The sequence below is a fragment of the Sceloporus occidentalis genome, unplaced genomic scaffold (genome assembly GCF_023333645.1).
Source record: "Sceloporus occidentalis isolate IW3139 unplaced genomic scaffold, rSceOcc1.0.p SCAF_28, whole genome shotgun sequence".
Classification (NCBI taxonomy): Eukaryota; Metazoa; Chordata; class Lepidosauria; order Squamata; family Phrynosomatidae; genus Sceloporus; species Sceloporus occidentalis.
In genome coordinates, this window is record NW_028317008.1 from 6,651,081 (window position 1) to 6,675,932 (window position 24,852).

Here is a 24,852-nt window from a genome sequence, read left to right on the forward strand (position 1 = left end):
GACAGAGACAAGCCCGCTTTGGGGTAATTCTTAGCACATTGTTTTGACATTTGACAACATTTAATTAGTTTATTTCAAGCTTATTAAGGAAACTCTGATGCAGAGGCAGTCTGGTAAAGAATTGGAAGTAATTACTACCTTACATGTTCAGATTTGAACACTCTGAACATTCTGCAACCCATTTGAAATACCAGTCCACCTAGACTGCCTCTATGTTCCTTTCTCGTCTTTCCTGTAACATTTCATTTGATAAGAGGGTATAAGAGCGTATCATAATAGCCTAGCCTGCTAGGTTAATGTTACCAGCATGTCACCTACAGTGCTATGGTTATAGCACACTATGATTTGTTTGGAACACCATTGTTTAGTGTTCATTAGCTTACTCAAATAAAAATATGGTAACGTAGCAATTTAGGACACATGCAGACTTTCAATTATATTAATGTCACGTCAGTATGAACGAAAAGGAGCATACAAGTGCAGTTTGCCCTGCTAAGACATAAACTGAACAGGACTGCTGGTTGTTGCTTAATAAGCAGACCTGCTCCGTTTCTATCTTAGTAGAAACAGGCATCAACAAAATAGAAGATGCACATCACAAACAGGGCTTCCTTGGTTTATAAATTACAAAATAATGAATAACAGTTACATATGGCTATTTCTTTTAATTCCAGGCAATAGAAGACATTCTTAACAGAAAACCAAGTGCAACTCTTCTTTCTGTTTGTGATCAAGCAGCTATGGATAAATTCATGCTGGCTAAAATGCATTTCATACTAAGGCTGTCTTCAACATTGAATGCCATCCCTGAAACGATGAACAAATCTACATATGAAGAGAAGGAAGTGTCCAAAAATCTGCGAAGCAAAGCTATCGAGGACGACTCAGTTGGTAATATGGCCAAGTGCAAAAAGCAGAATGTATAAACCCTTGTTCTATATCCCAGGCCAGATCATACTTTGTATTCTGCATGAATGAGTTGTAGCACACCTTTTGGACCTGAAATGGCCAATAATGGTGTGGAATATTGAGGTTCTACTGATAAATCAGTATTTTTAGTGTATCATACAACAATATTTCTATTACATGTACTAATCTATTATATATGTCTGTGTAACTGTTTATCTTTGTAATACCATTCAGCACACACACATCCAAAAACGAATGAGGCTGATATCCCAGTGCAACTTACTGAACAGGTCCATACCATTCCAAGGCTGAAGGTATGATTACTTCAAACTGTGACTTTTTGTCTGTATAGTATGTATACTAATTGCCATGCAAAAAGCAGAAAGAACAAAGTGTGGAAAGCACTAAAGAACTATTTCCTACTATCTCATCAGGGGTTATTTGGTAAATGGAGTTGTGGTTTCAACTTTTTTACACTAAAGGACAGCAACTATTTTCATGTTTTCACAATGTCTTTGCTCACCTGCAATGTACCTCTTTCTCTTGTTTTTTTAGCAAATGTAGGACCTTCTTTTAAAACCTTCTTTTATGACCCCAGGGATCTCTAGTAGAACAGATGAACCCCTGTTATATTGCTTGTGGCTTCAGGGGAAATTTATAGGGAACCCTCTGGTCACTGTGTGCAGACCTATGACAGCTCTGACATCGATCGCACGCTGTGAATGAAGTACTGTCACAGGAAACCCGATCGCGGTCTCTACAGACCCTGCGAGTCCCTGCCACGTGAAGAGGATTCTCTGGCGACTTAGTGATCATATCCCCATGTAAATCCCAGAAGAATGTAACAGCACTCAATTAGACCACTATCACAAATTTGGGCCCCAGCTGTCAGGGGGCGCCTAGGCTACCTAAGGTGTTAAAGCATTCAGGATGCAGACGCAGAGGGGGCAGCTGGGAGCGCTGACCTAGGTTGGGCCAAAGGCAGTGTCCAAGGTAAAGACACCATTGCACCTCAGTAGTTCTTGCTGGAGACACTTTTCGTTGTTTGCCCCTTTATGATTAATAATATAATAAGAGAGTTAAAACCACAACTCTCCTGACAACTTATCCTTTACTGAATAAACTTTATTTTCAAGTAGTGATCTGATTAATAAACAAATAGAATAACAATAGATACAATGAGGTATTTCTGCATTTTTTCTACCCGTTTACATCCTTTATTGGTTTAAAGTCTAGGTTTCACATTATGAGTGAAAATTTTTCTTATCAATATCTAGTGGTTTAATACATTTTCATGGAAATGAGTCTAATTGTGTCACACAGTGATCCTGTGGTAAATTAAAGTAAAAATGTCATAGTCCCCAATGTGTTCATTTCACGTTATGACAAGCCTGAACCCAGCCAAGTAACATGCTTAAACTATTATTTATTATCTTTGTTTGTTTTGTTTGTTTCCTTTTCCTGTATTAAAACAGAGAATCTTATTAAATGAAGTTGAGAAAAAAACAAACGCAATTCTTCTTGATTTACAAACGAAAAAACACGGCCAACTCTCGCAGTGCTCTGCGGGAGAACTAGAAATGGCAACCGAGGCAAGGCTTCAGCTTTCTGTGGTAGCTCAGCAGAGGCATCAAACTGCTCTGAGGTAAACATTCAATGTGAGTCAGGTTTCAAAGTCAAAGCATAAAGCTTCATCTACAAAGGAACCATGACAGTCCAAACCACTTTACAACTTACATCTGGATAATTGAAGAAAGAAACACCTGTTTATATGTTTGTAAAGCTGTTCAGTTTACTAAACAGCCAATGTTAATTTGCGCCTTTTTCCAGCTCATTGATTTTTTTCTCAGCAATGTTTTATTATTATACCATGAGCATGTAACTACAACTTAAATGGTTACAATGCATATTGTCTGTTTTTTTTGCCACGAATTAGTGTATCCAAGTGAATTCCCATAGGGCAGGCCAGCTATCACGCAAAAGATCCAAAAACCTCAAAGAATCTGGAAATGCACAAAAATTAATTTATGAATTGTTCTTGAGTTTTTGTGTGGCCTGAAATTACGTGATTTAGTGGCCCAGTAAATGCAAGCGGAGTTAATCTTTTTTGCACATGATAGATGTGTTTGATGTTTGAACACAAATCCAAGGTAAAATCTATAAGGTGAGTTCTTTATCACGTTACATTTTTTTGGAGGGACTTTACGAAATATACAAAAATATGTTCTACTCCCAATAATAGTGTGGCCATGGCATATTCTGCAATGCAGTTGCTCCAAAATGCGAAAATATTTACCCACAGAAGTCAGCACAGCTTCGGAAATGTTTTGCCGCCTGTTCAAGGGACTGAGAAGGTAAATGGGGGTATCATACATTCTGTATCTGAACGCACATCGTAACCCATACTTATCAAGTGCTCGCTTTCTAGAATTCGCAAAATAGGGGCACGTTCTATAGCCTGCAATACATTTTCTACCGCTTTATCACCAAATTACAGTATATATTTTGCTAGGTATAAACAAGTCACAGTTAATAGAATATGTTCCATGCCCTGTATTAACATGCATATTTAAGTGCACATTACTAATTTATATAAAAAGGTCAGTTAATATAATATTTAGGGTAGCATGTCCTGGATGCATTTTAACTTATCATTCCAATAGTAGCCCAATTATGAAAAGAAAAATAGAAAATACCTTTAACTTACATACTCACAACCTAAATGTTGTCTTAAAGAAATTATAATAAGGAGAGTGACCAAGCCCCCAGCATTTCATTACAGGATCTGCCATGCGAAACAGAGGCCAGAGAGCGGTTAAGCATGCGGAATTGGCTGAGATGCCGTCTAGCCTTGGTCAATGCACTTGTACTACAGATGCGTGGCATGGCAAAGCAAGGTAATGCAAAAAGCTGCCTGCTTTTTGGGGAGTATATTCTGTTCAGAGGTAAAGTATTTTTAGAAATCTGGGTTTTATCTTACCTTATTCACATCCTGTAATAAGGATTTACAGAATTTTAGCGTGAATTATACCCCCCCCCCATATGCTGCCACTTTGAAATGGATGAATCAAAAGTGTATTAGTAGTTTAGTTTTTAATGAGAATGTTTTCTATTTCCATCAATATAAAAAAGGTTTGGTTTAGGAAAAAATAGTATACAGTATACATTTTTTACAGTCAGATCTTACCAACCAAACTGAGATAAATTAGCATGCAGTATATAACTTCATCTTTGGTCATACGCTAACATTGGCATGAGGAGCATAGCCCAATACAGGAACCTAATGCAGAGAGAGCTATGTAGGATAAACCAGTGTGTTTCAACAGGACATGGCATCATATTGTTAACTGGAAAGGTTAGATATGTTTTTTTAATTGTTTTTATAGACAAGGACATATTAGATGGTGCTACCATTGTAACCGAAGGCATCATGGAGGCTGAAACGTTGGGTGACTTTGAGACTCAAGCTCATCTCATGCTACAGGCTGCAATTCTGGATATCCAAGAGGGCCAGCCTAAAACAGGAGTGCAGTACCTGCTACAGGTATACTGTGCATTGTCAGATGATTCAGTTATATTCCCCATAAATTACTCTTCCAAAACAAGTGTTGCCTTTCTTTATGCAGTCAAAGAAATGACTTATAGAATATATGCTGGGATCAGTATATTATGTTACATTAATAGATTATCATGGCTCATAGAAAGTTCACTATATAATTGCATATATACACTGTATAGTGTTAGATTTACCAACATTTGTTATTACCATGGTGATGTTTACATCATACTTACATCATAAGTATTGACTGGATCTCAAGACCTAGGCCAGCATTCCCAACCATCCAAATTATCCAAAATAGTGATAATGCATTAAATGTTATATATATAGTATTTGCTTTAAAACAGTATGTAGTCTTTCTTTAGAACATTGCCATTGTACAGGAAAGCAACTTCACAATGACTCAGTATATGTACATGGTCTTTTTGAGAAAAAAAGAAAGAAAAATGATATTTAGAGGATTACGAGTACAGTTTCAAGTGAAATGGCAAGTAGGATGGCATCAAGCTTTGAGTAGAGCCATAAATACAGCCCCTGTACATTAGCGATGACTTTGATGTAAGTAACACCAGACAAATGAGTATGTAAATCACTCATAACAGTAGTAACATAACACCTAGTATTTATACAGCACCCTTCTCCCAATGGGGAATTAACTGAATCAGCAACTGAATAATATTTATCATTACCCAATGAATGGTACTCAATGTATTGGCCTCAGAAGGATGAAGGGCTGAGTTGACCCTGCTGGGATTTGAACCGGCAACCATGAGGTTTGAATAGGCTCTGCGGTCATTGGCATTTGCCACTTGAACTGCAGTATTTTGAAGTTGTTTTCATTGAGATTGAAAATGGCAATAAATGGATGCTGTAAAATTAAATATAATAACAATGTAAGAAAAGCAATTCTGGGGCAAATTTCTAAATATGGAGGAATCACATGGAATATCGATCACCAATCAATACCTTTACAAATATGACTCATTCTCTTACATGCCATATATGAATAACAAACAACATACGTTTGAACGCTGTTGCACTTTAATTTAACCCCGAAACACCAGAAACTACCTTGTCACCTATGGATAGTCCAGTCCTAGTCTATGCAGGGGCTGTGGTTCATAACTCCCCATATAGATCATGGGATTTGTCATCCACTGTTTGCCAGTATGTATTGTCATTGATGTGTCAAAAGTCATAAAAATTTAATTATTAAGCAATGTTTTCATTTCTCCTTTCTAAATGATTTTTCCAACATGTTCCCCATGGTTCTGTGGACAGACACACAACAGATTGTCTTTTGGTCTATTTTATTGTATAGGTCATTGCACATTTTTTAATATAATACATTTTTTATCTGCTTAAAACAGAATATAATCCACTTACTCAAAGGAGAGCATTTAATTTCTCCTGCTGCATCCTTAATACTTGCTCAGAGCCTCATTCTTACGGCTGACTTAATGGAAATGAAAAAGGAGGAAGACCCCCAGGTCTTTTGGACGAAGCAGCTAAGCACTTACACGTTAGCTCACGAACTCATCATTAAACAAGTAAGTACAGTTCATTGATGCTCAGTATGCCCATAATAAATGCAAAAGAAAACAGTTGGATAAGTATGGTTAAGGGCCCTTGATGTGGCTGTCACTGGAACGTCAACAGTCAGGGCAATGTATGTCAGTAGGTCTAGATGTCCACTTGAACCAAGGACATTTATTTAACTATTTAAATCCAATCCATGAAAAAAATATTGTACAATTTAATTAACGCTAAGTGTGATTACACCATATTGTCTATATGAATAGTTCATTATGTACGGTTGCAGTGTACAAAATAGAGCTCTATATTATTGGATCTATCCAAATTACAATACATAACAAGAACAGAAAGTTATATGACTTTTTAATGTTAATAATATTATTATTATAACATTATAATACCACACCGTGAGGTCAGTTTCACTGCCCTGATGCATATTCGTCAGTCTTCAGAGATATAGTTGATGTTCTGATGGTGCCATCAGGGGAGTGCTGGCAGCTTTTGGCCCTGTCGGTCCCTTGCCTCACATACTCACGCTACACACATTCATGCTAACACACGTTTACACATACACATTAATTCTAGCAAAAGCTTACACATTCATGCTACACACACATATACACATTCATGCTAACACACATATTCATGCTCACACACAAACATGCACTCTAGCATACATACATTCATACATACATTTACATACATACTCCTGACTTTTCTCTCTTACTCACTCACTCACTCACTCACTCCCTCTTCACTAGCTATGAATATCAATAAATTAACATATAACAATCATGGGTGTCTTAAGAGTATCACTTTTCTATATGCGCTCATAGAAAGACAGCATCAATATGAAGCTTCATCTGTCATTAATAAATCATCACAGATATTGTAAAATAGAAACATAGAACTTGACAGCAGATAATAATCCGGCCCGCCTAGTCGGCACATTTTTTATACTGTAAAGACTCAAATCTCAACCAGTCCTTGATCTTGTCTTGGATTCAGTATAGCTTTATGCCTATCTCATGCATGTGTAAACTCCTTCACTGTATTAACCCGTACCATTTCTGAGGGGAAGCTGTTCCATTTATCTACCACCCTCTCAATAAAGTAAAACTTTCTTACATTACACCTAAGCCTCTGCCCCTCTAGTTTTAGGCCATGATCTCTTGTAAAAGTTATCTTCATTTGAGATATATTTGCCTCCTGTACTTCAAATCCCCTTAAGTATTTCAATGTTTCTATTACATCTCCCTTTTCTCTTCATTCCTCCAAGCAATACAATAATTGTGTCCATAAAAAAGACCTTTGGTTTGTATTGATTGTTAGTAAATAATGGATGTCATACAAATGTTTATTAAACTCTTCTGACCTTTTATCTTGGTAAGAAAAACATCCTAATTCAAGAGGTACAGGATATTAGTATGAATAGAAAGAGTACATGACTCAGACAGTAGAAATAATTATTGTTTGTGTTGAAAGTGTTTACGATCTTGAAAAGATACAACATTATTGTTTTACCTACGATCTTCTCCAGATGGGCACCCTAATGGTTTGGATACCATACAAAGGAAAGAAAAGCTGGCAAGTGATTGGCCAGTTTACTAATGGCATGGCAGAAATACCGTGTTTGCTCAATTTTAAGACAAGATTTTTTCAGAACAAATGCTCTGAAAAATAACCATTGTCTTATATTCTAGGTCGTCTTCTAATCAGACCTCAAATAGAGGTCTGACTACAAGACTAAGATCCAGATCCCCCGCAGCGGTGCAGGGAACCTGGATCCTTCTCTCTGGCAGCCGGATGATGTCTGTGCGGATCGCAGACAACCTCTGCTGCTACTGGCACTTCTGCCGGGGGCTTCTATGATGGAGCACCGGCGTCACATGACCTTCCGGTGCTCATTCATAGAAGCCTCGGCGGAAGTGCCGGCAGCAGCAGCGGAGGTTGTCTACACGAATCGTGCAGACCTTCACCGGTTGCCACCACTACACACCAAGGAATCTGAAGCACGAGGAGAAGTCTGGTAAGGCATATAGGGGGTTAAAAAGAATATCATAGAGACAGAGTGGCATGTAGGGGTTAAAAGGAATATCAGGGAGACAGAGTGGCATATAGGGGGTTAAAAGGAGTGGCAAATAGGGGGTCAAAAGGAATAACAGGGAGGCAGAGTGGCATAGAGGGGGTTAAAAGGAATATAAGGAAGGCAGAGTGTCATATAGCGGTTAAAAGGAATATCAGGGAGGCAAAATGGCATATAGGGGATCAAAAGGAATAACGGAGGCAGAGTGGCATATAGGTGGTTAAAAGGAATATCAGGAAGGTAGAGGGGCATATAGGAGGTTAAAAGAAATATCAGGGGGGCAGAGTTGCATAGCTGGGGGTAGGGGGCAAATAAAAGGGAAACAAAACAAAAAATTAATTTTTCTCAATCATAGTTTTTATTAAATATGAAATATACCGTATTTGCTCGATTATAAGACAAGGTATTTTTCAGAGCAAATGCTCAGAAAAATACCCCTCGTCTTATAATCGAGGTCGTCTTCTAATCAGACCTCAAAAAAATGTCTGCTGGGGCCAGGCTGCTTACCGGTGCTTTGGTCGCGAGCAGCGTCTCTTCAACTAGCAGCAGGAGAACATGAAGCTAGCACAGTCCTCACATAACTCTACCTCCCCCCTCCTTCCTCTGGGGGCGGTGCCAGAGAAGTTGCTCGCACAGCCGGGCCCCTGCAGAAGTCTTCGAGTGAGAGATCTGCCGTTCAGGTAAGGGGTGGGGAGGGTTTTTGAGCAAGTATGTGTGATTAATGGAATGAATGAGTATTTAAATGTTTATGAATGAGTGTGTGTGTGATAGCATGGATGTGTAAGGGTGGTGGTGGTGGTGGTAGCATGGCATAGGGAGGCTGTACTCACACTCCTATCATCCCCAGGTTCCAGCATGTACTGGCTGCCTTGGCTTAATATATATATATATACCTCCAGAAATGGCTTTTAACCCCCTATATGCCACTCTGCCCCATGATATGCCTTTAAACCCCCTATATGCCACTCTGGCATATAGGGGGTTAAAAGGCATATCATGGGGCAGAGTGGCATATAAGAGGGTATAAGACATTTCTGGAGGCAGAGTGGCATATATAGAGGGTTAAAAGGCACATCATGGGGCAGAGTGGCAAATAGGGGGTATAAGGCATTTCTGGGGGCAGAGTGGCAACCCTGGGGGCAGATGTGCATAACTGGGGGCAGGTTGGCAAATAAAAGGAAATTAAAAAATATATATATTTTTCTCAATCATAGCTTTTATTAAATATGAAAAAATTGTTTACATGAATTAATATTTACTAGTAAAACTTTTTTTCCTATAGGGTAGTCTTATATTAAGGCTTTTTGTTTTTTTCCTAAATTAGTATTTAGATTTTGGGGGGGTCGTCTTATAATCAAGTAAATACGGTAGTTTACATGTGAATTAATATTTACTAGTAAAACATTTTCTTATAGGGTAGTCTTATATTCAGGCTTTTTCTTTTTTTCCTAAATTCATATTCAAATTTTGGGGGGTCATCTTATAGTCGAGCAAATACGGTAAATTCATTCAACACTTTGGCTTCTATTTTTCTGGTTTAATAAAGTCCTTTCAACAGTGACACCACAATGCATTCTGTGAGATATTTCCAAAGCTGACAAAATAACAGTTTTTCTGACACACTGTCCTACATCTATAACACCCAGTTACGTTCTGGCCAATTAGATTGGTGATTGATTTCATGAAATGTAAACAAACCGGGATGTACAAAGTTTCTCAGAAGCCTTCTAGCTACAAATTTGCAGCCCTCTGAGACAACCTTGCTCAGCTTGGGATCAGTGTTCAGAATACAAGACATATAACAATATGAAATGGGTAGTCATAAATGAGGCCCTGTTAATCCTAAATTAATTCTCAGTCTAATCAACTTTGGCTTTGGAGGAAGGAAATTGATATGAGCATGAACATTCCTTTTTTTCAGTTGAATGATCTGCACCTTAAAGTGGTCCAAAGCACCTTGTGGCCAGACACATAGGACCTACAGAGTTATATATGGGTCGCTTAATATTTTTGATCTTGCCTTCCTTTTTAGTTAATTGTGTCTGAGATGCCAGTAACATTATGTGTTCGTTAAGCTTAATTCTGTTTCTTTGTACTATACTTTACTATGTACTTTATATATGTATGTACTTATTATATATTATTTATATATTTATATACTTTGTACAAGGCTTTACTAATTATATTTATATTAACACTTTTTATTTTGATAAGGAAAATCCCATTGGAGCCTTTAGTATGAATGTGTACAGAACGGTTAAACTCATATCTCTTCTTTGCAGTTTGTGTCACTTGGTGAAGCTGTTCAGCATCATATATCCGATCCTACTTTAACATCACCGTTGCAGCCTTTTAGGAACATATATATGCCTTACATGAATTTACTGGCTAAAGTCAAGCTGAGAATTGGTAAGATAGACTTATGTACAACTATATATATATAATAATGTATTTATTACTTACAAATATTTTGCACATTTTGAGGCAGCAAGTCACAAAACATGACACTACATGGCCCCACAGTGGCAGTGTGGCAGGGAGAGGCAGCAAGTGTGTACATGTGAGGGAAAGTGTATGCATTGGAGTGAGATTGTGTGCAGATGATGGGGTTGTGCTTGGGGGCACATGACTATACTTGCCACCGGGCCAAAAGGTAACAAGCCTACTTAATTACATGCTGCAGATCCACTGTACCATTTCTTCTTTGTGCAATTCCCACCAGTCTCTGGCAGGAAAGTGCTCCCATTAAGTGTTGAATGTACTTGCACTTAGGGTGTTTCATTAGATGCCCTGGAAATCCCATGCAAGGCTTCATTGGATCTGGTTCCCAAATCGATAAGTACCTTGCATGTGTAAGGCAAAGGAATTTGGAGGGGAGTCATCCAAAATGTAAAAAGATCATAATTATGAGCTAACACTCAGCCGTCATATGCATTTAAGTGAATATGAGGTCTGGAATGTACCAGTAAAATGACTATTATATAGGTTTGAAATAGACAATTCCAATTGACAACCTTTTTGAAACCATTCATTTTTTCATAGACAGTGTTGCTCTCTCTAAAAGTTTATTTTCAAGTTCTTTTTAGAATGTGCCACCAGAGTGTTCAGTAATTTCAGACTGTCAGATGTACACAGGCAAACGTTTTCATTGTACTTTAGTTGATCGAAATGGCCCTGCTTTAATATTACTTCAAAAGGACATGTATCAGAATCAAACAAATTGCTAATCTGTGGCCTGACCTGGGATTTCTGTAAGGATTTGTAATTAGTATTTATTAGCATAACAGAGCACAGGGAACCTATACATCGCTTTGTGGTTTCATAGAAGGCTCATTTATCACTCTAAACCAGCATAAAGGAGACAAATAAGCATTCAGAAGGGACGGTGGATCAGTTAGGTGTTCTGTGACAGTATCTTAAGTCCATGGGTTTACTGAAGGAGACTCATCTTATTGTGTTCAGAGCTCATGGACATGCTTAAGAGTAAATTAAATGTATTTAAAGCAGGATAACAAGGCTAGGGGCTAAGACAACTCAAAAGTGATCTTACAGCATCCATTTTAATATAGTAAAGGAACACATATGACTTACATTAGCCATGAATTCCACTAGGAATACCAGGCTGTTACTTACCAGGCCTGGACATTGGCCACTGCAAATGCAAATGTCCTGATTGCCTTCCATTTACCATCACTCTAGTCTTGTGGCTGATCTAGTGGTGTGCGACCTCTTGCTGGAAACAAGCTGCTGCAAGCTTTACAAGTCTAGGAGGCTGATATAAGAATATAGCGTCTGAATGCCAATCTGCCAAAAAGTCCCAAGGCTGAAATGCACCGCCAATTCATTCTGGTCCCCATTTTGTAGGGAGTGTTACCTTTGTTAATGCCTCATATTATAGAGGCAAATATTTAAAATCAGGCTGCAGATAAATCAAATTTTTATTCACTTTCTTGTCTTGGTTATTGGTTAACTTTCATTGTGTAACCTAGCGAGTAACAACACAAACGTGCTTTTCTTTTGTAGGACACGTACTTGCATTGAAAGCTTGTAATGCACCTAACACACCCCTGGATCCATCACATTTGTTACCGAGTCTTAATCTGCAAACCACAGCTCTAGAACTATGCAGGAATTCCTCTTTCCGAGAGTATGATTTGGAAGCCGAGCTGCTTTTCCAGAAAGGTTGGAACAGACAGTTGCCTGTTAAAACAATATCAATTTAAAAAAATGTCCCATGATGATGTACATATTGTATGTTCATCTTTACTAAAAATGTATTTATTGGGAAAATTTCTACCTGCATCTCTATATTATACATAAAACTTAAGAGCCTTGTTTGTAGCAGTTTTACACCATCACCAATTAGCGGTATAATTATTAGTATTCTTACACAGCTTCAGTTTCAATAGTTAACGCACAGATTGATTTTTCATGGTTATTTTGTCATTTCTTGAATCTTTTAAACCAAATAATAATTTTAGTTATCTTTACAATAAAGCCGTTTTTTTGTGATGGTGTTGTTTAAAAAATACATTATTAACTTACGAGAATAATATATATAGGTATAATTCTATTTTAGGTAATATAGAGCGCCAGATGTTCATGTTAGGTGACCATGAAAAATGTATGGCTGTCCAAACCTTTTCAGATGCCATTAGAGTGAGCTGCAATTATGATCAAAACCTGGGGTGAGTCTGACTCAATGTAAACCTTTGAATTGTATTTTTCTTAAATACAGGCAGAATTATGTTAATACAACCTATATCTATTTTTCTGTCTGTTTATATGTCTATCTATCTAGTTTTCATTTCTATTAGTATTCAGAGTCCCCACCTAGGCAGATACATAGATTACTTGCTCAGACTCAAGGTAGTTTATTTCAAACATGTTTTGCAGCTAGGGTTAGTTAATATCCCAGCTGTTGAGACTACATTTCCATGACTCTCAGCCAGTCTGGTATTTTAATCATCATGGAATGTGAGTACTCAACAACTGGAGTGCTAAAGGTTAGCTTTTATATCATTATGGATTGGTACTGCAGCTGCTGTGGAGTACACATCTCTTGATTCTCACCCATCCATCTGGTTGGTTGAACATCGTGAGAAATTTGTCCTTTTTTGGTTCCAAGCATTTATGTCCCCTTTTCTACCCTCTTTTTTGAATGTTTGCTACACTACCTTAACTTTTTTGACTGTAAATCCCATGATGCTGAGCAGCATTGCTAGCTGATTAATATTGGAATAGTAGCTAGTAACTGTAGACTGGGTTTAGGGGGGCTAAACTAATTCTACAGTACAAACACTAACTTTTGCTGACTCATCTACAATAATATTTAGCCATCCATATTGCTGGCTAAACTTCATGGGAATTGTGTTTATAAACTGGGGTTCTGGTGGCCTACACTACACACTTTGACTGCAAAAAGATCTCATGTGCAGGTACATGGTGGTCCATTAGCTACTACTACAATGGTCATATATTTTTCCTGTTAATGGATAACTAACATCTGCCTCCCACCATAAAAAGGCAGGCAAAGGAGAGGAGGTAAGGAGGTATTCTAGTTGGATAGGGGAAAGGTAGGGAGGATATTTTGCTCCTCACTGCAAAAAAATTCTGCAAACGTCCATGAGTATACCCTCAGGAGTACTGCCTGCATTCTCTTCCAACCAGTATACAGAATAGATAAAATGCATTAGTGTTAATAAATAAAGCCATATTTTCTCTTCAGTCCCTGCTGCACATTATAAACACTCCTGTTCACGTAGTTGACATTTTTCTTCTTATAGTCCTTGTATTTGAAAAGAAAAGAAAGAAAGAAATGCTGTTATTCTAGCCTTCATTTGGATTAATATGGTCTGAGAAGTCATTTTTGCAAACTTGCTTACATATGAGAAACAAACAAAAATAGCAAAACCACAATACATTTTTAATTAAAGATGAAAATATATGCTGACATTGTTTTTATGCTGTGTTTTATTTATTTTTTTTACTCAGCTTAATCCGGAAATCCTATCTGGAAATCGCCCTACTGTACTTCCACAAAGCAAATTTGGATAGAAATGAATTAAGTGGCAAAGATTTACCAACAGTGGAAACTGTAAAACAATCCAAAACTAAGAGAAAGGTAATGATCACAAGAATGCATGTATCACTTTTTAAATGGTATAGTTCAGTTCTCAAAGTAAATTTCACACTCTTTGAATGCTATGGTTTTACATATCAGGGCATAATAATAATCATCTGTTCCTTAGCAGAACTAAAAACAACCTCAGATGAACAACAACAGATAACATGGCACTGTGTCATGATTTATTCAACAAAAATAAAGCCGAAATGGAGAAGCCATATGAAAAAAGGATACCTTATGATTAAACAGCTTGTAGAACCACCTTTAGCAGCAATAACTTGAAGTCATCGTTTTCTGAATGACTTGATCAGTCTCTCGTCCTCATTGCTGAGGAATTTTGGCCCACTCTCCCTTACAACATTGCTTCAGCTCATTGAAGTTTGCGGGCAATTGTTTATGCACAGCTCTCTTTAGGTCCCGTCACAGCATTTCAATCGGGTTGCGGTGTGGGCTCTGGCCATTTCGACACGTTGATTCTTTTCTTTTTCAGCCATTCCGTTGTAGATTTGCTGGTGTGCTGTTTCATGATCCAATTTTGGAAAAGCTTTAGCTGATGGACAGATGGCCTCACATTTGACACTAGAATACTTTGGTATACAGAGGAGTTCATGGTCGATTCAATGGCTGCAAGGTTCCTAGGTCCTGTGGTTGCAAAACAAGTCCAAATCATCAGCCCTCCCCCAATGTGCTTGACAGTTGGTATGAGGTGTTTGTGCTGATATGTTGTGTTTAATTTTCACCAAACATGGCGCTGTGCGATATGGCCAAGCACCTCCACTTAGGCCCCATCTGTCCAAACGACATTGTTCTAGAAGTCTTGTGGTTTGTTCAGGCGCAACTTTGCAAACCTAAGCCGTGCTGCCATGTTCTTTTTAGAGAGAAGAGGCTTTCTACTGACAATCAAACAAAGCATACTTGTTCAGTCTTTTTTCTAATTGTACTGTCATGAACTTTAACATTTAACATGCTAACTGATCCCTGAAATGTAACTCTTGTTGTTTTTTTTTTGCAATTTCTGACCTTGGGGTAAACCTGCTGGGACGCCCACTCCTGGGAAGATTGTAAACTGTCTTGAATGTTTTCCACTTTTGAATAATCTTTCTCACTGTAGAATAATGGAAATGCTTGGAAATGGCCTTAAAACCCATCAGAGATCAATGGGCAGCAACAACTGCCTCTCTAAGATCATTGCTAATGTTTTCCCTTGGAATTAACATAAACCCAAATGCTCCAGACCACCAAACTGCTAAAACTTGCAACACTTGCTGATGATGAATTAATATGTGTAATATGTCATGCGTTGTTCGTCATCTGAGGTTCTATTTACCTAATTTTTGACCTGCTACGGAACAGATGATTGTTATTATATCCTGATATGTAAAACCATAGAATTCAAATAGGGTGTACCTTGTTTTCACACAACTGTATAGTGAAACTTAAACTGTGACCTGTAAAGTGTAAGCTGATTATACTGTAAGATGTAGAAATCATAATCATCAGCATCTTTTGTCACTTAACATTCTGCATCACAGAGTACTGTGATATATGTATCATCCTGAAGAACTGTGTTCTGAAGTGTTTTTAAAAAATTATATAACAGTAGGAGACTTGTGTTGATTACTTGGCTAATTGTGGCTTTTTCCCCTAGGGGGAGAAAGCAACGGAAATGGATGACAGTGGAAAGCCGGTGAGCCCAGGACAATTCTACACACTGCTGACATGGATTGCGATAAGAGCAGCCACACAGGTTTATATGATATGTTCAATATTTTAACTAAACTGATTCCGTGATCTTGGGTGAATAATGATCGTTAGAACAGTGCTTATATCTGTAATGTATATGATGGGTGTCTAGTGCCACATTATTTCTAAATTCTCAGGCTTTTCTGGTGACCCTTTTCTCTTCTGTGACAATCTTGGCCAGAGTAGAGAGACAATACATATAATTATAGAATCACCAAGGTATTTGAATCAAACAAATATGGGTTTGTTATTATCTGGAGTGAGAGGTGTTGTTAAAGTCTGTGCCGTTCCTATGTTTCTTTATATGATGGCCTTGCCAAGTTGAGCATCACAGAGTTTAAAGCTGCTCAAAATATAGCAAATACCCCCACTTTTACTTTGAAAAGCTGTAACCCTTGCAGAGTCTCTACAAGTGTAAGATACCCACTGCATGATTTGCATTAGAGGTTAAGGGCGCACGTGCAGGAACGGCTCCCATAAATTTCAGGGAGAAGCCCATTCCTGCCACTGATTGGCCACGTCAAGCAGCCAAAAGTGGCATGATAATCAGACTACATAGAGATGCAGCTTTTCCCAAAGGAAAGTACTTTATTCTTGTTTCCCCCCACAGACTTTCCCTTTAAGAACAGAAGGAAAAGATCTGGAAACACACGTTTAAATAGAATTGTGATTGTTTATTGCTTTTATTATTTTCTAGCTGCTGGTGAACCCATCCATTTCTAAATTAATGATTGCTTATATGCTGTACTTTTTTTTAGAATGTGAACAGCCAAATAAAATGAATGTTAAGAGCCAGTAAAGGTCCTGATTTCAGAAGAGATGTGAGCCTAAACTAGACAGCAGGCTCTCCTGGGAGCATTGTAGAAATATTGTCTGTTGTGAAAGCATCTGCTCACTTTGCAGACACGGCAGAGCAGGATTTATATGCCTTTATGTTATGTAAAGCACCAGTATAAAGTACAAAGTGCTGCATTGAAGCATAGATTCCTATTCCTAATATTATGTTTTAAGTTTATAGAATTCTAGAATAGCATTGCTGTTCAATGTGTGAATTCAAACAGCATTTGGCTATTTATTTTTAGGGAAATGTGAGTCTTCAGGGTATTATCAGCAAGTGGTAGAAGCAGCATGTGGTGTAGGGTGTCCTAGAATTTTTATGATCCCACCTAATTATTATATGGATGTAATAACATTACAGAGTAAAATCTTCCCTACTCCTCACCATATCTAAAGGTTATTTATTGCTGTGTTAGCATAGCCATAAGAGCATTTGTCAGCAAACACTCCACCTTGTTCTTTTTTTATATTTTTTATATGTCTTACCTGATGGTTGCAGGCAAGAAAGCAATTCCCTTTGAACTGTTGCAGCACTTGGATCTGTTTTTCATTTTACCTAATCTGAGTTTTTCCTCATTTTAAACACTAAGAGGTTAAGTTGTAAATCCATGTAATAGCTTTTCTTTACAAGTAAATATTTCTAAAGCTATCAACCTTCATCCCTTTTTTAATTCTTTATTTTTTCAGCATGAACTTATCCTTTAAGTAGCCAAAACTACAGTATATGTATATAATGTGTATATGTATATGTATGTGTAATATATAATGTGGTTAGCACATTCAATGGGACAAGGGAGGTCACCAAACATTCCAGGGTGAGGTGGGCACATTTTTATGATATATGGGACTTCCGAAGGCACCAAAATCACAGTAATGTTGGGACACTATGGACCCTGAGCAGTAGATTGCTATCCAGTGTTTTTTCCTCTAGCATTATTTCAATCAGTCCCTCAATACTCATCGTCATCAAAGAAGGATCATTTTCACAAATCCTCTTCTTATACCAACACTACACTGTCAACAAGACTATGATCTATTCTCATCAAGCCTCTCCACTGATTTCTTCAGCCCCACGTTCCCCCTAGACCCTCTCTAATTTGCATTTCACGTCATCTCTCCCTGGAAAAACATAGTTGTAATAATGACACATCTATTTTTTAACTAATTTAATAAAAATGATGCACAAATAGCATTTTTAGCATTACTAAGTAGATTTAATTAAAAAAACAAAAACCAAATGTGTAAAAAAAAAAACCTGCCTTTTCCACCCACTTCCTGTCATGTGCCTTGCTCTGTTGCCAGTCGCCAACAGTACAGGCATCAGCAGCACCCATAGTATGTACAAGTTATGGGCACAGTCGGCCCCTTTACGTTCAGCAACCCAAAACACACTTGCGGAAGTGGGCAGCAAATTTAAATTAAGCATATTATATGAAATGCGCCTAGATAGTAAAAATAAAAATATTTTTACCACGGGTGAGATTGTTTTGTAAGTAGAAAATGTTTTAAAGCTTTGTAACAAATGATGCACAAATTGTCGCTATTATATGTCCCATTGTAACAAATAAGTAGTCAGCATGTTACCTGTAAAGTAACGATGAGTAGGTACGAATTTTATGGATGCGGAATACGTGACAGTGTTGAAGCATAGGATAACTTATTACCAGCAAAAGAAAAAACTGCCTTTATTGTATATTGCTGCTAAATTGCTCTGGGCAGGGAAGTTCAGAAGCTTCACAATGTCTTAGACACTGTGAAAAAAGGACATTAACAAACAGAAAATGGCCTGTCGGTCAGGATTTCTCACTGTGAAGATCTTTTCTCTTAGTCCATTCTACTTTAAAGTGATTCATTGCGTTTAGTTGCACTAACTAATATGTCTTCCACTGTTATTACACATTTTCCAGGCAGGGGATGCAATGCTGGCTTCTAAGAAATTAATTGGACAGAACATTGTTAATGCACACAATCTTAAGAGAGAATTGCAAGATAATATCCCATCGTTTGTGTGCATGGATCTTCTTGCTGCTTACAAAAACTTCGTCCCAGGTACTATCCATTGTTATGAATACTTTATAAGTCTTCATACTTAACCTTACAATAGCGGGATATTTATATAAAGCACGGTTCAACTAATTAGTTGTGTCCACCACCATTTGAACTAGTAAATCACACTGACCTAACACTACTTATGCAAAGGAGCATTTTCTTCCACTACCCATAAGCTCAACTAACTGTCCTGTAGTTCCTGTTCTGTAAAACACACTTATCAATGTGCACACACACTCATTTTTTATTTAATTCCTCTCTGTAGGTGAGAACTCTTGGAAACAGGAGCATTCCAATGAAGGAGACGTTAGTAGTATACACTGTCTCAGCAAAGAAACATTATCCTGGGTTCATCTTATCCATTACCACAATCATCTAATGAGGCTGATTAGCATGAGCAATTTGAGAGGTAATACTTTTTTATTTTAATATAGAGTGTGCCGGAGGCTAATCTAAGCTTTTAATGTTGGGTTTGCTGATGTGTGGAATCACAAGAATAAGTTCCAATTGTTTCCACATTATACTGCTGAAATAGAAAGCAATAGTGTTACATATTTTTATGTTGCTAAAGGTATAGAATTGTAGAATTGTAGTAGATTAGAAGCTTTCGAGTATGGCTGAAGAAAAGACCTAGGTAGTTTAGAAAGCTTGCAATTTACTGCACTGCCAATAAAGTTATTATCTTAACCAAAGTCGATATTTTTCTGTTGTATATTTTGTACAAGACTCACTAGCTCCGTTTAATTGTTGCAGGCTTTGTACAGCCCCTAGATGGTAAAGGCTATTCAGCTGGCACATTGTATTCATCGGTATATAGTAATGGCCTCACACAGCGCTTTGCGGAAATGCATACCTTTCTCAAAAAGTACCTTAGTGCTTATGCCTCGTGTTGTGTGGATGAGTTTCCCCAAGAACTCCTTAAGGGAATAGAGAAACCTCCCAATGGATTCAGTCTGCTACTTGAGGTGAGTAAAATAACCGACAAGGTATATACTCGCTTACAAAAATGGTGATCACTCACACTAGCCCCACTTATACCCTGAGCAAGATGATGACTATCATTAGCACTCTGATGAAATGTAATTTAAATGAATAAACAAACAGCATGTTACCTAGCAAATAACTTATGGGGATGGTATTATATGGATGTTTATGGAGGTCTTACTGCCTTGTATGTGTTTAAGTTGTTATAGTCACGTGGGAACTCTTTGTCCCACTTTCCTTTTATTCTCGTCTTTCCTGTCTCCTGTCACCCTTCATCATTGGATTTCCAGTTTAATCTGCTCTCATTTTCAGTGTTCATTGTGTCTTGTCTTTTTCTTTGTAACTCCAGCTGTCACCCTTTCATCATGTAATATTGAGAACACTTGATAAGGGTCCCCATGCCAGCTAAGACAGATGTTGGGTTACAAATATACAGCAATCTGTATAGCTACAGCCCAGTGTCTGCATGTGGCATTATTCTCCAATGTCCAATGTGTTTATACACAGTGGCAAAGTGCCAGTGCATATTCTTTGTGTTTTTTGTGATACCTAGCCCCAACAACTGTCCTCATGGCGTCTGTAGCGTGTTAAATGTATAGCTTGTCCAGCTGTAGAGTGGATGTCTATCTGTTTTGACCTACATTGCAGAATGCTTCTGTGGTATTCATATTCCCATTTGAGCTTTTTAGCATGTTATTTCTATGTAGGTAATTGAAATATCCATTGGAATTATTGTGAGAAAATGCAAGAGCCCCACTCCTTGTTGCATATGGTGCTGTAGCATTTGTTAACATTATTGGATTGTAAAACGCCTGCATCCCTGTACCTCTCACTGGCATTAATTTTCTTTAGAATAAAGGGTTGTTAAACAGCATGGCAATCTGTGTTATTAGCTCAAAGACAGCCCAGTGTGCGCATGCATGTGCAGCAGAGCATCCAGCTGTAGATGGCACTGACAGACCCCCAGCGCATTAAAGGAAGCGTGTTATGTTTCACCGGGCCTGTCCATCACTTGTAGCGAGAGTACCTCTATTATTTTTTTATTATTATTTTTTTGGCCATTCTTGTCTAATTAACCACTCTTCAGACGGGGGCTTACTGGCACTGTTCATTTCTGCTGTGCATGAACATAAAATCAGAAGTACATTTGTTGACACGTACGTTCTGGAGCACACAGAAGGCCTTGAACCTATTTTTGGCACATTTCTGAAGGACTCTTGCCAACGGGTACCTGGTCCCATGCGTTGCACACAATGTACTCACCAGTTGTAGCAGAATTGTAGGGAAACTGTGTCTCTGCATATGGATAGATTCAACGGCATGATAAGTGCCTAAATGTGACTATATCTTATGTGATTGTAATGTATGTAGAACAAAAATCATGGTGATCCTCACCATTACACTAACCCCCTGGTGTTATGGCAGTCACAATAACCTAGTGATATAAACAGTCATATAAGCATATTCTTCTCAGCCATGCCACATTCAGTTTGTTACCATGCCTATTTTATTACAGCTTGCTAGAAGGTAGTAATGCACCTTTAAGAGCAGCCGTAGGTAACAATTCCATTTACATTGTACAAGCTCTTCTATTTCCGTTGCTTTGTGCTTTGCTATTGGAAATGGGTATTTTGAGATATGAAATAAGGTGAAATTACCCATAGCAACTAGTACTCCCTAATGATTCAACTAAATGTCATCACTCTGCTAATAAATCAATGTTTTTTTTTTTAATTATGACCGTGTTTACATAAATCCAGAAATGTATTTTCCTAGAGAAAATGTTGTTACCTTAGCAACCAGCAAGTAATTAAGCTTTTTCTCCCCCCTTGCTGTGTGTGCTCGGGAAACATCATTTTGTGTTTAAAGCAATTAAATGACATGTGAATGCTAACTTAAATATACACACTGTCTTCTGCTATGAGAGTTACAATTTCCAAAATGCCAGCAACGACCTTACCATCTGCTTCCTTAAATGGCTGTGCCAGCTGAACCAGTGGGAAGCCCTTACATTTATAACTACATGGCATATGAACGGAAACGTTTAACCTTTTAACTGCCAGATGGACAGGCAACAACGTCCCATACCCCCTAAACTCTATTAAGAGTAAAAAGGAGACAACCATGCTGGGAGTTGATGTACTTTGCCAACCTTCTCTTAGATCATGGTTTTCGTAACAATAATATATGCTGCTAGAGATAAAATTTGACATTCGTAGGAGGTTTTGTGCCCCATCTCCTGCAAACTTTCTGCTTCCACTCATTAGCGGTCAGTGATGAATGAACTTAAGCGATACCTCCTGGTTAACTGTCCACATGGGGCCTTCTTTACGGCATTGTTTATGGTGTAGCCTGAAGAACGGAAGCACAATTATGGTATTCGGAATGCAGCTGAGTATTGTGTGGGGGTTTTTTTCATTTCTGAAATAATTTTGTTAAAACGACCTAAATGCCAGGGTGTTTTGGCTCTTTTTAATTAGGGAGATTTAGCCAGGTTACAGGAACCCCCTGCCCTGGCAGAAGTGTCACATATTCATTCGACTCCTGGGTAAACAATTAAGGTGTTCAAAGCTTGGCGAAAGGCATTTTAGCCAACATGTTATATTTAATTCTAAAATCTGCTTTACAATAACCAATCAAGCAAAATGAACATAAAGCACATTTGACATTTTCAAAGTAGTAGCATATTAAAAGGTTGTTTTTATCCATTTGTTCCTCATAAAATAATAATAATAATAATCATTGTGTTTTTTTCAGCTCATCAGCTGCCTTTTGCTGACAGGTGCAAGGATAATCATGTATTACCCTCTCTGTAGCAGATAGCTAACAAGCATAAAGTCTTTTGATTATTCGGTTTTGTTGCAGAAACAAAGCCTTCTTGCTTTTAATAAGTGTTGTAGATTGGGTAATGACTTGAACACGTCAGGATGAATTCAGTCAACCTCCCCCAGCAATCTAATACCTAAACATGTTTTATCAAAAGATTAAAGCGGTATTGTACAGGGTTTCTCTGCTATGAATAGGTAGTACAGATCTTCATTTCAAATTTATTGAATATCCAAAATAAAACAGACCTGGCAATTTTATGAAACAATTAAGCTTTATGGATGTTACATGAGTTGTTTTGCATTGCCTTTTGAGTAATTGATTTAATTTGAACCATATTTTTGTAAAGCAGTATAATGATTTTAGTAAGATTTAATATACCAAAATAAAAACCATTAACTAGAAACGGGAATTCATTATCAGAAAGGGAACATGGATCTTTGTAATATTAAGGGACGTGCTGTAATGCTTGCAATCAATGTTCCATCTAATTTTTCTTAGTTGGCGTGCGCAGAAAATTTCTCTTGTGCTAAAATTTTCACAGAGCAAAAATTTTGTGCGCACAATATCCGCGCCGCATAAAGTTTAAAAAAAAATATAATTTTTTTCTTTTTTTGGGAAAAACTGTTGTGCGCACAATTTTTGGACGTGTGCGCTCTCTAAAAAAGCTATGTGCGCGCACACAAGCGCACAGCTTAGGGGGAACACTGCTTGCAATACATTATTTGGTAAACTCACATTGACAGTGCCCGCTTATACATATTAAAGGGCCATGGGCACGTTTGGTTGTTGCATTTAAGTGTGTAGCACAAAGAATGATCTCTGAAGACATCATGCTTCGCATAGAGTATATAGAGGAACTTTCACCTATTGAATACTAAAATTTAAAAAGAAGGTAGACGATAAGTATATTAATATTGTTAGATATTTTCCATCCCCATATGAATTTTCCATCCTGCATTTTACACCAATTTCGGAATAACACTCAGACATACCTTTCTATAAATGGTATTTTTTATGTATGTGGGGCCAACAGATTCTGCAGCTCTATACAACGAGTTATACAGGCAATAACAAATATGAACACATATGACAGTGTGGAGGGCTCTGATTGTGAGACCTTACTATCTAAGGTTGTATTTTTATATATATATAGCACAGTGTTAATAGACATCGGTCTGTTTTGTAGACATTGCATGAAAGCAGAGGCTCTCAGCAGATACCACCACCATCGGAGAAAGAGGTGGCCATTGTCTTCACAGACCTTAAACAAGAACCTTCAAGTGAACCCATGGCGGTTACCTCTGTGGGCAAAGAGCTCTGCATGCAGTGGTATTTCCCAGCCTTAGAGAAAGCACACCAAGGAGAATCAATGGTAATGTTGTATTTCTTTCCGAGTCAGACTGTATATTTTGCCTTATTTACTTATGGGTTTTTTTCCACGCAGTTGTGTTACCATCCATTGCTATGAGCTTGATTTTATATCATTCATAATTAGGATATTTTATCTTTCTTTTGTCATCACCACAATGTGTTTCCTGTTGTATCATCCAGGTGTTGCTGTTGTACGCTTACAATAAACAAAATGTCAGCATTAAAGATCTTAGACAGTTTGATCCAGCTAACCTGCTTTGTGGCCACTGCTGGATCCCTCTATCACAGTACGTATTGTTTGCATGTGTTTCATACTTCAGTCAATTGAGCAGTTATGTATCATACAAGTTCTGGGGTATTTACTTATATAACCCAAGAAAGAGCTCTCATTATCATGAAACAAATGCCTTCTAGGCTGGCATATTGCTCTTGCTCACGTTCCTTCCCTCTTGAAGAACGTCATTTTCTTCTGCTGCCCAAATAAGCCACCGTTAACCTTTCTAGTTTTCATTATCTTTCCTACGCAAACATATTCATCCCTTCACGCTCTTTGTTTAATATTTGCTAATATAACTTTCAGACTAATATCTGTAGTCTTACAATATTAGTTTCATCCTTGATTAATATCAACACTAATTAAAACTGTCTCTAATAACTATCAGGCCTAATCAATACCGCAGCAGATTTTTAGCCATTATTTTTTATGATATTCCCCTCTCTATGATGTGTTGCTTTAATTATAGTTGTACGCTGTATAAATTAAGATGACATTTATTTCACCAAACTGTATAAGAGTATTTCACAAATGGGATGTGAATGTTA

General features: G+C 37.7%; 1 protein-coding gene across 1 annotated transcript in view; it reads left to right on the forward strand.

The window, feature by feature from the left end:
- LOC149299755 (cilia- and flagella-associated protein 54-like) overlaps positions 1-24,852 on the forward strand; it is a 128,537-nt gene that overhangs the window by 102,038 nt on the left and 1,647 nt on the right. Inside the window, exons 49-64 of the mRNA XM_089486038.1 lie at positions 675-920; positions 2,385-2,554; positions 3,152-3,263; positions 3,692-3,806; positions 4,296-4,453; positions 5,839-6,018; positions 10,373-10,499; positions 12,114-12,272; positions 12,670-12,778; positions 14,085-14,214; positions 15,866-15,904; positions 18,705-18,846; positions 19,112-19,255; positions 19,600-19,811; positions 23,846-24,031; positions 24,211-24,317. Coding sequence (XP_089342164.1) covers positions 675-920; positions 2,385-2,554; positions 3,152-3,263; positions 3,692-3,806; positions 4,296-4,453; positions 5,839-6,018; positions 10,373-10,499; positions 12,114-12,272; positions 12,670-12,778; positions 14,085-14,214; positions 15,866-15,904; positions 18,705-18,846; positions 19,112-19,255; positions 19,600-19,811; positions 23,846-24,031; positions 24,211-24,317 — 2,336 coding nt within the window. The remainder of the gene's footprint in view (positions 1-674; positions 921-2,384; positions 2,555-3,151; positions 3,264-3,691; positions 3,807-4,295; positions 4,454-5,838; positions 6,019-10,372; positions 10,500-12,113; positions 12,273-12,669; positions 12,779-14,084; positions 14,215-15,865; positions 15,905-18,704; positions 18,847-19,111; positions 19,256-19,599; positions 19,812-23,845; positions 24,032-24,210; positions 24,318-24,852) is intronic.